We start from the raw sequence: 15,695 nt of genomic DNA, 5'->3' as shown, positions 1-15,695 counted from the left end.
GTTTGCAGTTTACAAAGAAAGGGTCAGTCATTTCTTATGGATGACTAGGAGATGGAATTTTATTTTAGAAGCATCCAAGGTGCCTCATCCAAGGTTCTCGTACGAAACTCATACAGCTAATACAAAAGATGGAAATGGCATTGGTGAATTCTAATATCCTGTCTATAAAAATATAATAATGAAACTTTAATTCATATCAGCTGAGAGAAAAGTTAGTATGAATTATTGAGAACTTTGAATTTCAGATTACATCTTTATATGGTTCTAAAACTTTGAGGACACTTAAATTATAACTATACCACATGAAATATTTCTGTATTATTAATTTGTATAATATGTTGGGAACAAAAGAGTAGAATGATACAGGCTGTCAGTTCCTAAATGACAAATAATAAGTTGAATATATGTTAATACTCTTTTAGTATATAAATATATTCTATAAATTCTAGAATAATTAATAACACGAAGTCAGGTAACAGTCTTAAAACCAAATGAGGTTCTAGGAAATGGAAATCTTATCCTCATTGCCTTAGAGATGGGCCAGAAGTTCACTACAGAGACAGATTCTCTGGATTGTGTTTTAGTTGTCTGATTTCCTATTAGAGAAGAAATAGTAATCTGTCTCAAGGATAGGGAAGTAAATGCCAAAAGCCTTGAGAAATGATTTGGTTCAATGTACATTTGTTGGACATGTTCATGGTAATCTTTTTGGATCTAAACAACTGGCATTTTCCCCCAGTATCCTTCAGTAGTGAACTGTGGCGTTTTCTAAGGCTAATAATTTTCTCTGTATCATTTTATTTTATTTTAACAATTTTTATTATAAAAAATATTTCACTCTACAGCAATTAGAAAATACCAAAAAATGTGAAGAAGAAAATTAAAATGACCTATATATTTTACCAATCCCAGATAATTCTTAATCTTAGGATGTATTTTTTTTCCAGTTTGCTCTTTATAAGTAATTCATGTACAAAATTGTAACCATATTTTATGTGTAAAAAAGAGGACTCTTTTTGGGATAAATATTATAGAAAGAGTAAATTCCCATTTTGTTAACTGTTCTTCAAAAATAATGTTTAGTGTCTCCATCTCTCTCAATCTAAAGAAATGATTCCTTGCAAAACCAGCTTCTCAAGACTTCTTTTACTAATTAAAATCTGATCCAAGTCTTTAATACTGCTATTTTTAACCATAGGGCCATTGTTGACTAGAATCCACACTTCATGGTTCAAATTTTAGACACTCATTTGAGTGTGTGCTTAGTGTAGTCACAGCTGATTTCCAGAATCCTAAACATGTGTTAAACTGATTGGATTATACTGATTATGTTATTGCTTCCATAATGCTCCAAAGCACAGGTTTGTTTTAATTTTCAAATGTTTTGCCCTTTCTCGTGACATTTTCTTTTTTTCCCCTCCGTGACATTTTCAAGATAATACTATGAAACCTTTGTAAGTTAATGTTCCCTGACACCCTTTTGAGAGAAAGCAGAATGTTTCATAGCAAACACTTATGAAATGCTTACTTTATTCACCGCATGTATAATGTTTAAAAAACACAATAATCATTCTTTAAATAAGTTTATTGATGAGTATTTATGGGAAACACACATACTGTATAGTGTATCAGTTTAGACGATTTGTGAGTCTGTCCTTAAGTATCATCTGTTACTTAGAGGAAAAGCTTGTGGTTAGAACAAAGCATGTTTCTACTTTGGGTCAGTTTAAAAGGGCTGTGTTGGTACAACTAGTAAAATAAGCATTTGTGTATTGTCATCTTTCTTTACATCCAATTACCTTTCTGTAACAGGAAGTCATCAATGCTTTGAAACAAACTTGGCACGTTTCCTGTTTTGTGTGTGTGGCCTGTGGAAAACCCATTCGTAATAATGTTTTTCATTTGGAGGATGGTGAACCATACTGTGAGACTGGTAGGATCCTAAAGCCATTTGTTTCTTAAGTTTTAAATAAAGATAAAACATTAACCGTTATATTACTATAAAGTTGAAAGGAAATGTTGGGCAAAGTAGATTTCCTAACTCTTTCAGGGGCATTTAAAGCTATTCTAAATATATAGCAAAAAACTATATAAAATTTCTATGTGACTTTGTCAAGACAGACATTCCCAACTTCATTAAGAGAAAGGAGCATATAAGCATTACCTAGTAGGAAAATATTTTACTTGAATCCCTAATAGTTTATGGATATGAAGTCTACCAAATTGTGTAGCTTAAAGCCACCACTTACACTCGAAACGGTGACTTTTCAGTGGTTTTAAACATGAGAAATGATCAATTTTTGAACGTGTTATTGATTTGCCCTTTAAGGCAAATGTCTTGACAATAAATTGGAAGTCCTTTGTTACTCTTACTGAATGGGAGGGTGATCTTGGTTTGGATTGTTCCCTTAGTAAAATTATTTTTGATAAACTGGGCTCTAAGGACCAATCTACTACATTTGTCTTATTAGTACCCGAGCTCTGAACACTTCTTTTCTTTCCCAGGGGCAGTAAGTGAACTTTCATAACACTTATTTATTAATATTACTCTTACTTAGGTATTAGTACCACACATATGTTTCAAAAAATAAAATATTTTCCCTTTATCATGCCTACATTCACTACCACTGCATTTCCACTGTGGAGTTTTATTGTTGATCTGCCTTCAAATTCAAAATGTGGTGCTGGAGGAAGGGAATATTGCATACTAGTTCAGATAAAGGAGCAGCCAACTTCTAATTCGAGTTTAGTCAACATCACTCGGACCCTTTTTTGCTCACTTAGTTCCTTTTAGCTCCTACTTAGGACCAGTCTAGATCTATGCCAGACTATCCACCAAGAAACTCTCTGGAAATTCCAGGGAACTATCCTACCTATGGGCTATTTTGGGACAGGATGGCTACAAGCTGCCTACCCTGATTAAATCAGAATATTTCACATTTGTAATTTCACCTAATTCTTCTGAAGAAAGAGCTTGTTTGTTTTAAAATTAAGCTTTGCAAGACATTTTGACTAACTGGCAGATAGTCCCTGTCTAGTCAAATAACATACAAAACTATCTAGCCTTAATACCATATTTAATGTAGTCTAAAAACCCAAAAATTGCTTAAAGAAAGGGAAAATATTATTGAAGATTTATTTAAATGTCATTTCTAATCAACTTGATCTATTTTTGTTGTATTTCTTTAACCTCCCACATTTGTTATTACCCAGACTTTCCCATCTCAGTAAATGCCCCCACCGTCCACTATCCCAAAACCTAAGATTCTGCTCTTTCCCTTGCTCTCGCCATATCCAATCTATTAGTAAATTCTAGCAGTTCTACCCCCAGCATATATTAATTCATTCATTTCTCTCCACCTCAATAGTCAGAATTAAATCCAACTCACTGTCTTTGTTTGGACACTCTAATCACCAACTAAAATGGTATATCTTCTTTCCCCGACCCTCAGATAGCAGCTATGATAATATTTTGCTTCAATGTGAATTAGATTATGCTTCATACCTCTTGCTTCTGCTTGAGTAAACACTATACTCCTTATCAGGCCTGCTTTGCCAACCTTATCTTCTACCACCTTACTTTCTGTCACTGGATTCTAGGCATACCTGGGCCCTTTGCGTTTCTGAACGTGCTAAGATTCTTCCTGCCTCAGGGATTTGTACTTGCTGTTTCTTCTAACTGATCTGTTCTTCCTCAGCTTTTTTGTGGTGATTTTTTGTTTTTTTATCAAGTCTCGGCACAACTGTTACCTCCTTAGAGAATCCTTTCCAAACCCACCTAGTTAATGGAGTGTTACATACTTCCCCCAACTTTCTGTATCACATGACTATTTTCTTCATTGTTCTTGTGACAATCTGAAATTATTTATTATCACTTACTTTAAAAATATAATAAATGACAACATCGAACTCCCAGTGAGAATGTAAGCACCATAAAGAGAGCAGCGACATCTGTCTTCACCACTATACCCGCCATCAGTGCCAGGCACACAGTAGGACTCTATGAACATGTGCTGAGCAAATGGTGCTAAGGAATATTGAACATTGTTAAGAAAGGTAAATCAAGTTGGAAATTGAGTTTACTTTCTGCTCCAGCCCAGGTTGGAGTAAACACAAGTAGTGAGAGTAGCTGCATAAAAGAAAATTGCCAGTAAATTCTAATTTAGTAATAATTAAGAAACATCTCATCATTACTGCTTTCTTCAGAAGGAAATCCTATTAGTATTTTATAGCTGTAATTTCTGTCAAGTAAATGGTGTTCTCTGGCTAAGGATTTTTGGCATGAAGTCATAAGATTGAAAGGAAATCGCAGCAAAAGAGTAGTGGCTAATACTGTTATGATACAGTCCGGCTAGAAACCCAGTCATGGCACTTATTCATGGAAATTTCTTGTGACATTTTTTTCTTCCCTACCAAGTCAGATACTCTATGAAATGTGCTGATATCAGATATTTCTTCTTGATTTATATTCTTTAGTCTTAGTGTTGCTGGTTTTTGGACGTTCTCTTGTCTTTTGTTAAAACAGTCATGTCTGTTGATAACTGATCAGGGAACAGAGTTATTCTTCATACGTATTTGGACATTTAAGTAGCTGGAGATAGGTGAGAAGTATTATGTGGAAAAATGGGAAAAGGACATTAAGTTATGTAAATAATATTTACCCCAAAGGTAACCTGAAACATGCTATGCATATTTCTCAAGCCAAACATGTCTTCTGAACATTTTTCAGCTACTAGTAACTTTATCTTCATCTTCTCATTTAATTTCAATTTTGTTGCTGCTTTCTAGGAACTATTATTCTAAAGCTTTGACATGTTTAAATTATGTCTCCTCACCCCCACCCTGCTGCAATACAGATTATTATGCCCTTTTTGGTACCATATGCCATGGATGTGAATTTCCCATAGAAGCTGGCGACATGTTCCTGGAGGCCCTGGGCTATACCTGGCATGACACTTGCTTTGTATGCTCAGTAAGTAAACTCTTATTTTCAAATTAGAGGAGCACAGTATGGCCAGTTTTAGCCTAAGCACTAAATGGAAATAACAGTTCTTGTATCTTTCAGTCCTTCACACATAAAAGTATTTTTACAGTGATTTTGAAAGTTGTTCATTGAAAGTTTTGGCATTTTATGAAGTATTTGGCACAGAATAAGATGCTTATTCCTTTAGAGAAAATCTTATTTTTAATAAGTTTGTGTTTATAAGGAGAAACTACATATTTCTTAAAACAATAGTCCTTTACATTTTTTTTAAACTCTGTTTTATTGGAGTGTTTTTAGTAATTTTTGGAAACATGAGTGCCAGAAATAGAAACAAACAATTCTAAAAACGTATTGTTGAATTAAGAGTAGAAACAAACTATATGTTGATTTGCTTCCTTCCTTAGCAGTAGTCCATGAATATTTTTTTTCTTTTTAAGACTATAATAAACATGTAATGATATATTTACCTATTTTGTTTGGTATTTTAATATTTTTGGTTTTATTTTTAATGATGAAAATAGCTGTAGAGATTCACATTTACCTTAAGACTTTTTTTAAAGATTTTATTTATTTATTTGAGAGAGAGTGAGAGAGAAAGAGAGAGAACACGTATGAGCAGGAGAGAGGTGCAAAGGGAGAAGCAGACTTCCTGCTGAGCAGGGAGCCCAATGCAGGGCTTGATCCCAGGACTCTGAGATCATGACCTGAGCTGAAGGCAGTTGCCTAACTGACTGAGTCACCCAGGTGCCCACTTAAGATATTATTTTTTAATTTAGAAAGTAAATATCCAATAAAGATACTCTGTTCAGATTTTGATTTTTTTTATTAGATTTAATATGTCAAATAGTTTTCAATACCCATTGTATGAAGGGAAAAAGTAATGTTAATTGAAGTCAAATGATTTCCCCAAACATTACCTGGTTGATTCTTAAATTGATCTTGTTTACCTCTTCCATCTCTTAGACTTCATGAGCTCTATAAAATACAACAACTTTTTAGCAGATTCGCTTTCTCCTGTTCTCTGGTAGAGCTGCTCCATTATACTATTGTACTTAAGAAAGGCAATAAGAAAGACAAGAAGACATAAATACAGATAGGAAGTAGACTATCTAATCATCCAGTAGCCAGATGTTGACCAGGGTTTTTACTATAAGGAACAAGAAATGAATTAAAAAGAATTCTCAGGTATTCCATGCCCGTGTGTTTGGAGGTTTAGAAATATTTGGCAAATCATTTGTATTGTGTTTTCATTTTGAGTGCTTTGGTTCCCTACAACAGGAGGCAAATTTAGATCATTGATGAGCATTTGGGAAGAAAAATTAGTTTAATGTGACCTCTTTATGTATTTTCTTATAAGGGCCTAGTAAAGAAAAATAATGATCAGTGATTTAAATAAATTAGAATGCATTCTAGGAAAAAGTCATTCTTCGTTGCTTTTGAAAAATTACATGAAATATCATAGTAATCATTAAATGTCAGAGTGTCTAATACAACCAACGAAGTGCTTTGTCTTATCCACCAAATGAAAAGTCATTTTCCCCTTTTAGGCATATTTGATAAAATAATGATATTCTTTTAAATAATATCTTCTTTTTCAGGTATGTTGTGAAAGTTTGGAAGGTCAGACCTTTTTCTCCAAGAAGGACAAGCCACTTTGCAAGAAACATGCCCATTCTGTGAATTTTTGAAAGTCAACAGTTCAGGGGTGGAGAAGAAATTCGAAGAGAAAGAGGAAAATCGGAATTACCAATTAATTTTTAGATTTAATACTTATAGGAATTTTGAAAAATAATAGTAGCCCTGAAGGGATAAATTCCAGCTTTAAAAACCAAGTCTATGAGGAAATATTTGGCTTCATAAAGTAAAGAGACAGTTTCGCATTTATGATTACTTTTTTCCTGTATTTTCTGCCCATAAAATAACTTTTATAAAAACCAATTTCCTGGTTGACTATTAAATTCATCATAGAATAAATTAGTGAAGAATTAAATTTTAGAATAAAAACCTCTAACATCTATGCTGAATTAATTATACTTTCTTTCCTTGTTAGGTAGTTCTGAGTAAATCTGTAAAAGGCAATGAAAATTGCCTTACACTCTATCAATAAGTAAAATGTATTTTTAAAAAAATAGTGCTTATCTTTAAAAGAGGAAATAGGAGTTTAAACAGAATTTTATCAGTAGTAGGTATCAGTTTAAAAAAAAAAAAACTGTATGTGCTTTTTTTGGTCTTACTGATCATTCCAGTAGGTAAGACTAATAAGATTTTCCATCAAAATGTGCCATGCCAATAAGAGATGTTACATATTTCTCTCATCCACCCCCCAAAAAAGCCACCACATTGCTTACTAATTTCAAATTTTTGCCTTTTATTGAAATATAACCAGTTCTGTTCATTGTATATGTTTTATCACCTGTATTAGTCAAACTCCCATTTTTTCCCCTTCCCTCATGCTGAGGTCAAGAGAGTTAGTAGAAAAGAGTAAGGTTAGGAATTGTGGGAAATCTGAGGACTGTAATCAGAATTGTTAAAAATTCTCCCCTTTTCAGACAGTGAATCCATTAGATCAGTTTCAGATTTGTATTACTGACTGATAAAGGTTTTAGAACTCTCTTTGCAGAATAATTTTTTCTTTAGTTCTACATTAGAAAAGTAAAAGATTGACTTGGGGTTGTGATAGAATCTAAGGATTGTTTTTTGTTTTTGTTTTTTTTTCTTTTAGTAGTTCTCTCTTAGTAATAAATAAACCACTTCCAAATGTGATCATGAAGTTTGGAAAGCTTTTATTCCCAGAGATTGATAGTATAGGAGGGGAACGTGATCAGTTACTCACATTGGCTTGTTATTTGTTTTATTTGGGGAAAAAATTATATAGATAACCCATGAAGACGTGAACAACAGTTGTGAAATTGTGAGAAAACAGATTTTGACATTTGACAGTTTTTCTCTTTGTTTCCGGAATGGAGGAAAGCCCGTGATCCCACTAAGGTAAAATACCAATATGTCTGGGGCAAGGGGCTTTTAAAGTTGAGACAACCCCAAGTCCTCCCTGCCCCGTAACTCACGAACGACTTCATTTCCATTGTGTGATGTTTGTTGTAGAGGGAGGTTTTAGGCTCTAATATTTGTTTAACCTCCCTAAGAACTTTTCAAGGCATCTGTCCTGAAAGCTGTTAATTTATGGTCTAGCAGATTTCTCTTATATGCAGATAATAATTAACTGGGAGTCAAAGCATGAGAAGGGTGACATGAAGTGGCTTCACCAGTAGCAACCCCGAACTACCTCCTCACCCTGCATCTGTAGGGAGGCAGGAAGTTTTACTCTTGAAATAAAGTGCTGGAACTGCATTGTGCAGTATTTCTCGATTGCTGCTGAAACCACCTGTAGAGTCCGTGCTGGCTGATGTGCGTTGTCACACAGCTTCGGGTCAGCCTCTTGCTTTACACAATATAAAATAAATCGGTGGTTTTGTTTGGATGTAGTAGAGATGATTTTTTGTTGTTGTTGTTGGTTGTTTAGTTTTGCCTTTATAGGTTCTATGCCAAGATAGTATTTGAAAAGTCAGTGGCATTTGGGTATTTCCTTTCCAGAATTTTATTTGACCTGATTTCTTGCTAAGTTACATTACATTAAGGATGTTGTTTTTATTAGACTTTTTTTAGTGCACATTATTCATGGAGCATAATGTTGCATTCCTCTCAGTTTTATCCCTAAAAAGATAACATTGCTTCCTAATTTATCATTCTGTGCTTTGCCCTTTTCCTTTGTGGCAAAGCTTTATATATGTTCTAAACCAGTTAATCCTGTGAAATAAATATTGACTATAACCCAGAAGAATCTCTGTATTTTCCAGTGGGGAATGAATGCCATATTTAATACACCAGCGTTAATCTTAAAATAACTGGCAGAGCACTTTATTCTTCTGATGAGCTCCCTGAATATTTATTTTTCTGATTATAAATATTCCATGTCAGTAGCATTTTTTTAATTATTACCTCTTTGCTGTAGAGCATTTACTTTTAGCCTTTCTTGATGTATATTTTGGAATGCTGTACTTAGTATGATACAGATTAAAATTACAGTATATGACTCTTAAACATCCATTACTTATATTTCCCAGATTCAAAATAGTAGCAATAGGTTCCAATTTATAACATTTTCCCAGACTTACAAGGGCTGAGTGTTGCCCGCTGGAGTGGCAGCCTAGAGAGGATCCCCGCTGCTTATGCTTACAGGAGCATGCATATTTCTTGTTGATTCAGGTTACATTTAGAGTCTAAAACTAAAGCCTAGTCATTTGGTCACAGTATGAAGACAAATAGAAATAAGAGGTTGAATCTTCAAAATATTAGTGTAGCCTATGGTTGAAATTATCTACAGCAGAAATGTTTTCATGGTGCCGTTTTCAAGGGGTAGTATATTAGGACCACTTTCATAGACAATAATTCCTTCCTCTCCCTTGTACAAGTTTGAATCTAGTGTTATATTCACATTTCTGTGAAGCTTAGAGCTTTTTAAATCATCTCTATTGAAAGGAGAGGCTTTTCTGACATAAGGGAAGGGAAAACGGTGAATAATTTGACACAAGTCTAGTCTGGCTTCAGTTTGTCATCCTTCTCCTCCAAATGTTTTAAGGTATTGGGTTTGGATTCTCAAAGTATCATTTGCCTTATCTGTTAACCTCTAATTTCTGTTTCTTTACATTTTTACGTTTGTATACATCTGTACTGTTTTGCTTTTGGATCCATTTTCTAATTAAAAACCACGTGAGAAATATAATCAGTATAGTAATACCTTAATGTGCACATATTCAATAAATAAGTGGCTGCAGTGATAAAAGCAAGCTCTCCTGGTTTTTCTTTGTTGGGTGCAATTGGTTTCCATTGGAGTCGTCATGGGAATAAAATAGTGTTCACAGGACAGGAAAAGAAGTAGTGATTCTTGGGAGAATCCCTCTTTTATGATATTCGCCTATCAAAATGTCCCAGAAACAAAACATTTGAAAAGATTGTCACATTTGTTCTACTTTAATCCATTTTTATGCTCTGCATGTAGCATGTACACGATACGTGTTTGTAAATTAATACATAAATAAGCCCCATTGTTTTAGAAAATATTTACTGCTGAAACAGTTTATTGGAATAACCTGTTGTATCAAGCACTGTATTGTATCATATTGAAACAACATAAGTCATCATCTACATTTTCACGCTTTAATCAACCAGGGTACGTTACTTCATGGTTAACTTATCCCAATCTCATTAGTTAACTTTTCTCTAACTAGGTAGGCTCATCTAGTCCTCATTTGTTTATTGGTTTGAGTAAGATTTTTTTTCCAACTGTATAAAGTTAAGAGGAATGTTCCTGTTGCAGGCTGTATATTGGAAATAAAAGACAAATTCAAGTCTATTTGCTCACAGTATATTAAACTCCAGAAGCCAAACTTATAAGGGCATCAAGTCTGCATTTGACATTTTAATAGCTGCTGTTTGGTTTCTATCAATCACGTCATTGCACATTAAAATGCACCAACAAAATAAGAGATCTGTCATTCCTTCGTTAAGAAACAGTAATCCAGTGCAAGATTTATAGGCTTAAGACTCGACAGTGTGTGTTCACAATAAATCCCCATTCAGTGCTCAAACCAGAAACAAGCCTCCCTGTCGTTCAGTGTTTTCTGGTCAAAATGTCCCCAATATAAGATTATCAAAGGTTTGCTTACAGAACTACATATAAAATCCTTTTTGCCAGCAAAAGCTTAATTTAGGTTAGCGGTTTCCCTTTTTGAGTACTCTCAGACAAGACCTTGGTTATATCAGAAACACATAGGTACTGATGTATTATTAGCGGGCCTGGTGTTAATTAGGGAGAATTACCAGAAATAGTTTGCTTCGTGGGAATTTATTACAGAATCACACTTGACTGATGGCAGAATAGGAGTTGCTGAGAGAGAGCAGCTCCCACTCATAACCACTAATTAATAGGGTGCCAAAATTCCGCAGAGAAGGTTTCATCCCGAGTGTGGGAGCCGCACAGGGAAAATGGTTCCTTTGCAGTATTTAAAATTTAAAAGAGGAAAGGGGCTAGGACGCATGGCTACCCAACCGAAATCTCAGACTGATACAGTTTTGTGTTGTACTTATGAATGAGAGCATTTAACTCGGAAAGTGCCGAGCCCAAAATGTTGTGAAAGAATCCCTTTCCCTCCAAAAGTCAAACGTAGCCTGTATGTTTATTATACTAAGGAGATATGCAAAGGTATTTTTAATGTGGCAAGTGTCTGATTCACTCAGCTGTTCATTTTATGAGGAGAGTTTAGAACAAACCATTTGTCTATGGCACAATATTACTGAACTTTTACTCTTTATTCCATGATTTAGAAACTGTCTGAGGAGGTGGTGAGATTACATCAATGATTAACAAGAAAGGTGTGGCTTCCACACCTTGAACCCAGAGTTGAGGAAAACAAGGTGTGTTTAGTGATTGGCACTAAAGGCAGAGCACTGGGGGAGCCCTATTAATGAAAGTTGGCCAAGAAGGCAATTCTTTTCCTTGTGCTTGTAACGGCGTGTAATCACATACAATAAAGCTTGGAGCCATTGCTTAGTGTGGAAGAATAAAGCATTTCCATGTCACAAAACCACTGATCGCTGACCTCAGGGAGAAAAATAAAACAATTTATAATTCACAGAGAGTATAATTTTTCCATTTCTCTTCAGGCAATGTAGTTCCCAAGGAAAATGACTTCTGTGCCAGGCCCGCGGATTGATTGACACGGTCTCTAAGGCATCCGTGTTTCAAAAGGACAAAGTTTCTGTTTAATAACTGGGTTCCAAATTAGTTTTTCATCGTGTTCTAATTGTCACATTTGCTCTCTGGTTCAAATATACTTAGGTTTGTTTTTTCTTCTTTGTCCCCCCCTTTTTTCCTTTGCTTGTAAAGCACACACAGCTGGTGCTATTCTAAGCACTTACTCAAAAATACCATTGTTCGTTTAAAGTATTTTAGTAGACTATAATATCTTCAGAGCTGTCTTTTGATTTTTTTTCCCCTAGTGTATCACTGATATGCCAAACTTCCCTTGGTAAATAGGAAAGTAACTTGAACTCCGGTGACTTATCATACCAATATTAGTTTTTGTGTAAGTAGAAGTCTTTGCTTAGGTGAGCATATATAGAGGTCATCCGACCCCAGACGTTTTCTCTATTCCTGTTTGCTTGAGAATCCTGACAATCTCAAGCTTCCTCAGTTGAATGAAATGGAGAAGAGACAAATTCTTGGAGCTTGGCAAGTAGGAACTTTGAAATATAAATTAAAGTAATCCTAGATTTATCAACTGAAACTTATCATTTGTTCTGCTTTGTGAAATTATTACACTACTGCTTAATAATTTTTCTGGTACTATAAATGCTTTAGATAAAAATGAACTTAATAAAAAGTTGAGAGGCACCAAAGTGAACCCAGGACTTCTGCCCCAAGAAAAGGTATTAATCAGTGATGTGAATCTATGAGTTTGCTTATGTCTGACTGTCCAGAAGTTCTGGATGATCTTTAACAAAGATGGTGAGAGTATAAATTAGGGCTTGGAGGGAAGTGTGTTTGATTATACCTGGTGGATCAGATTGGGTCCAATCAGGAGGCCGAAATCATACCGAACTTAGCAGGAGACGTTTAAAGAATTATTAAGCTATGATAGGAGAATAATTGTGAATATGTAAAGAGAACTCAAAGGGCAACCTAAGATTGAGAGAGAGGACCCAAGGAAGAACAACCTTCCAATGAGTACCCTTCTCCATGGCTGGAGGTCAGACTTTGTTGGAGAAACTGTGATTGCAGCCCACTGAATGACAGAGAAGTTCTCTGGTTGCTGAGGCAGGCCAGAGCTGTTCTTCAGTTACCAGGAACAAAGAAACAACCCTCCAGAACACAGGTAATCCCAGGTTAGGTTACCAAGTTTAGGTGGGTGGGTGTGCACAGGAAGTTGGAGTGTCGCTATGTCCTAAAATACACAGTATCCACATCGAGAGAACCGCAGCAAGGCGGTCACTGGCCCAGGGCAGGGATGTGAAGTCACTGAGGAACTGTGCGTTCTGGAAGCTCAGCTGGGGCAGAGCTCCACCAGATGCCCCCCGCCTCAGGCCCCATGGATGAATCAGGCAGCTGGAGAAGGAAGAGCAAAATGCAGCACCTGGAACCAGGAAGAGAAGCTCTTGACTTCTGCACTATTCCTTTGTCTCCCTTGGCTGACAGTTGGCAAAGCTTAACACCACTCACTGTAAAGGAGAAACGCTTGAAGAGTCCAGGTCACTATCACGGGACAGGTTCTGAAGGATGAACTTGGAAGTGAAGATCAATACATTGATAATAGGCACATCTGGGTACAAAACGAAAGCTTTACATTCTTAACTAAATCAAAACCTCCATTTTTCTTGGTGAACTGGAAACCCAAAGAAAGTCTTCTAACTTCATCCTTTATTGTCAAAAATCCTCTGTTAATTCAATATGCAAAGTAAACATAATGTAGCATTGATTGTGTTTTTCAAGGTCTACCCCTAAACATCCAGTATAATGGTAGTTCTGAGTATTTAAGAGATTTATCAGATGTATACTAAGATATAACCAAAGGGTTTTTCCCCCTACAGTTAAAATGAATAAGACATTCTTAATTGGAGGTTTGTATTAATTGGGATTACTGTTAACAGGAAGTTTTTTGGTATAAACCCCAAACCCTATCATATAGAAAAATAGATTATTTTCACATTCAGTAATGGAAAGCAAAGAGATTAATGATTTCCCCTTCACAGTAAACTAAACCATGAAGGATCAAGCCCAGTGGATTATAACAATAACTTACATTTCTTATACTGTCCTCTACTTCGTGTGGATATTAGCTGTCATGCTAGGGTACGCTAATTCCCTGTAAGGTTCTAATATCTGGAGAAACGGAGAGTCAACTATTTTTAACCCAAATACTAGAGATGAGAAAATGAAAACTCTGAGAAATAATTCTCGAAAAACATAGTTATTAAGCGGCAAAGCTCACACTTAGACTCCTTACTAGATTAGAGAGAACATTTACCATTTCATCCACATTGTCTTACAGTCTCTTTTATTAATAAGGGACAATTCTCATATGTTCCGTTAGGAAAGGACAGGTTTAGAAATTACTTAATTTTGACAGACTGTGTACAAACTTAAAAGGCGTATCCGTCTGACCTGCGCGCTTGCCTGCCGCACAGGCGTCTGCCATCGGACCATGGGCCCGTCCCAGGTGATATTCGTGCCCTGGCTAGCCCTGTCCGTTTGCTGTTCTTTGTGCTTTCTCCGCATTGCAAAGAATCCCAGGAATACCGAAAGTCGGCTGGAGGCATAGCTAACACCGAACAAATGAGAAGGCCGCAGGAACTGCGGTGAAAGCGACTTGTGCCCACACAGGTCAACAGTACTATTTGTAAGATGTGGGAAAGCAAGTCAGGGTGGCCAGCACCCAGCTCATCGCTGTGTGATGCAGTTAATTCCAGGCTGTGAGTGTGAAGAGTGGAGGATGGAAAAGGTGAGGCCTCGGTGAGAAACTGCACATATGTCCGATTATTCTGACAAGGTTGCCTAAGATTCTTTTTTTTCGCTCAATTGAAACAAAATCTCTCTGCTGTTTGGTAATGGCAGGCACCGCTGCTGAGTCCACTAAAGCATAGCTGGAAAATCCAGCTGCCCTCACATCTGTTTTGTATGACCTTTCAATCATCAGCAAATACTTCTGCCACTAGGAATGGGAGTCTGGGTAGGCTACGGCTCTCTGGGTTTCTAAGCTATCACTACGGAAAACATATTGAAACAAAATTCACGCATGCCATGTACCATGCCCAGAAATTATAGACTTGTCTGTGTGGTGTTAAGGTTTTGACCTATCAAGAGTGCTCACACCTGCTTCTTACAGTCAAGTTGTTAGTCCTTTGTTCAGAAAATGAGACATATTATGAAATATGTGAATGGGCTTTTATGGCTTAAGACTTAAGTGGTTAGGATCTCAAACTGGTTCAAACTAAAATAACGTTGATGAACTAGCGTGTTTTAAGACTTCTAACGATTACATTTATTCTACGTCAGAAACCTGTGCGACTTGCCTTTCAGATTCTTTGAAAACCATGACTTGGTTACTAATGCTTGCTTGAGTTCCAGGTTGTAAGGAAGTGTTCTGAAAACAAAAAAGTAGGGGTAAAATCACTAAGGAATCTCTTGGAAGGATGATGATAAAGTTCACTCTCGCGCGAATTACGACGGGAAGCCAATGGAAAATGTGTGAGTTCGGTTTTCTCTCAAGACCAACTTGGGCTGTTGTCAAAGGAGAGCATGAATGGTTATAATGAATACAGGAATGATATGTGAGTACACGTGTCAGGTGCTTAAAGAGAGCAGCGTGCTTTAGGTGGACCACGGGCCTGGCACTGACAGACCTATGTGAGTGTGAGCGTCTCCATCACGCCCAGCCTGAAATTACAGAAGAGTTAACAAGCAGGCATTTGGGTCATCTCCAAATCAGTGGTGGTGCATCTTCCGTTATTTTTCTTCAACATCTAATGCAGAGGGAAGACTGAGCGCTTTGTTAGCAGGAAAGGAGGAGGTGTAGAATCCCTGGAAGTAGAGAGCCACCCCTAAAATGCTCTGACCCACTTAGCTCTCCCTCATAGTCGTCCACCCCACTCAGCAAAG

The 15,695-nt window shown here is 36.3% G+C and overlaps 1 protein-coding gene across 6 annotated transcripts in view; it reads left to right on the top strand.

The window, feature by feature from the left end:
* PDLIM5 (PDZ and LIM domain 5) overlaps positions 1-9,824 on the top strand; it is a 200,163-nt gene extending 190,339 nt beyond the window's left edge. For all 6 annotated transcript variants that reach the window (XM_040625137.1, XM_040625130.1, XM_040625129.1 and 3 more), the window contains 3 exons: positions 1,813-1,933; positions 4,857-4,972; positions 6,583-9,824. In XM_040625137.1, the coding sequence (XP_040481071.1) occupies positions 1,813-1,933; positions 4,857-4,972; positions 6,583-6,672 (327 nt within the window). In that variant the 3' untranslated portion in view covers positions 6,673-9,824. The remainder of the gene's footprint in view (positions 1-1,812; positions 1,934-4,856; positions 4,973-6,582) is intronic.
* The last annotated feature ends 5,871 nt before the right edge of the window (positions 9,825-15,695 follow it).

The sequence above is a fragment of the Ursus maritimus genome, unplaced genomic scaffold, assembly GCF_017311325.1.
Source record: "Ursus maritimus isolate PB19 unplaced genomic scaffold, ASM1731132v1 scaffold_8, whole genome shotgun sequence".
NCBI classification, from domain to species: Eukaryota; Metazoa; Chordata; class Mammalia; order Carnivora; family Ursidae; genus Ursus; species Ursus maritimus.
This window is presented reverse-complemented; position numbering and strand designations above follow the sequence as displayed.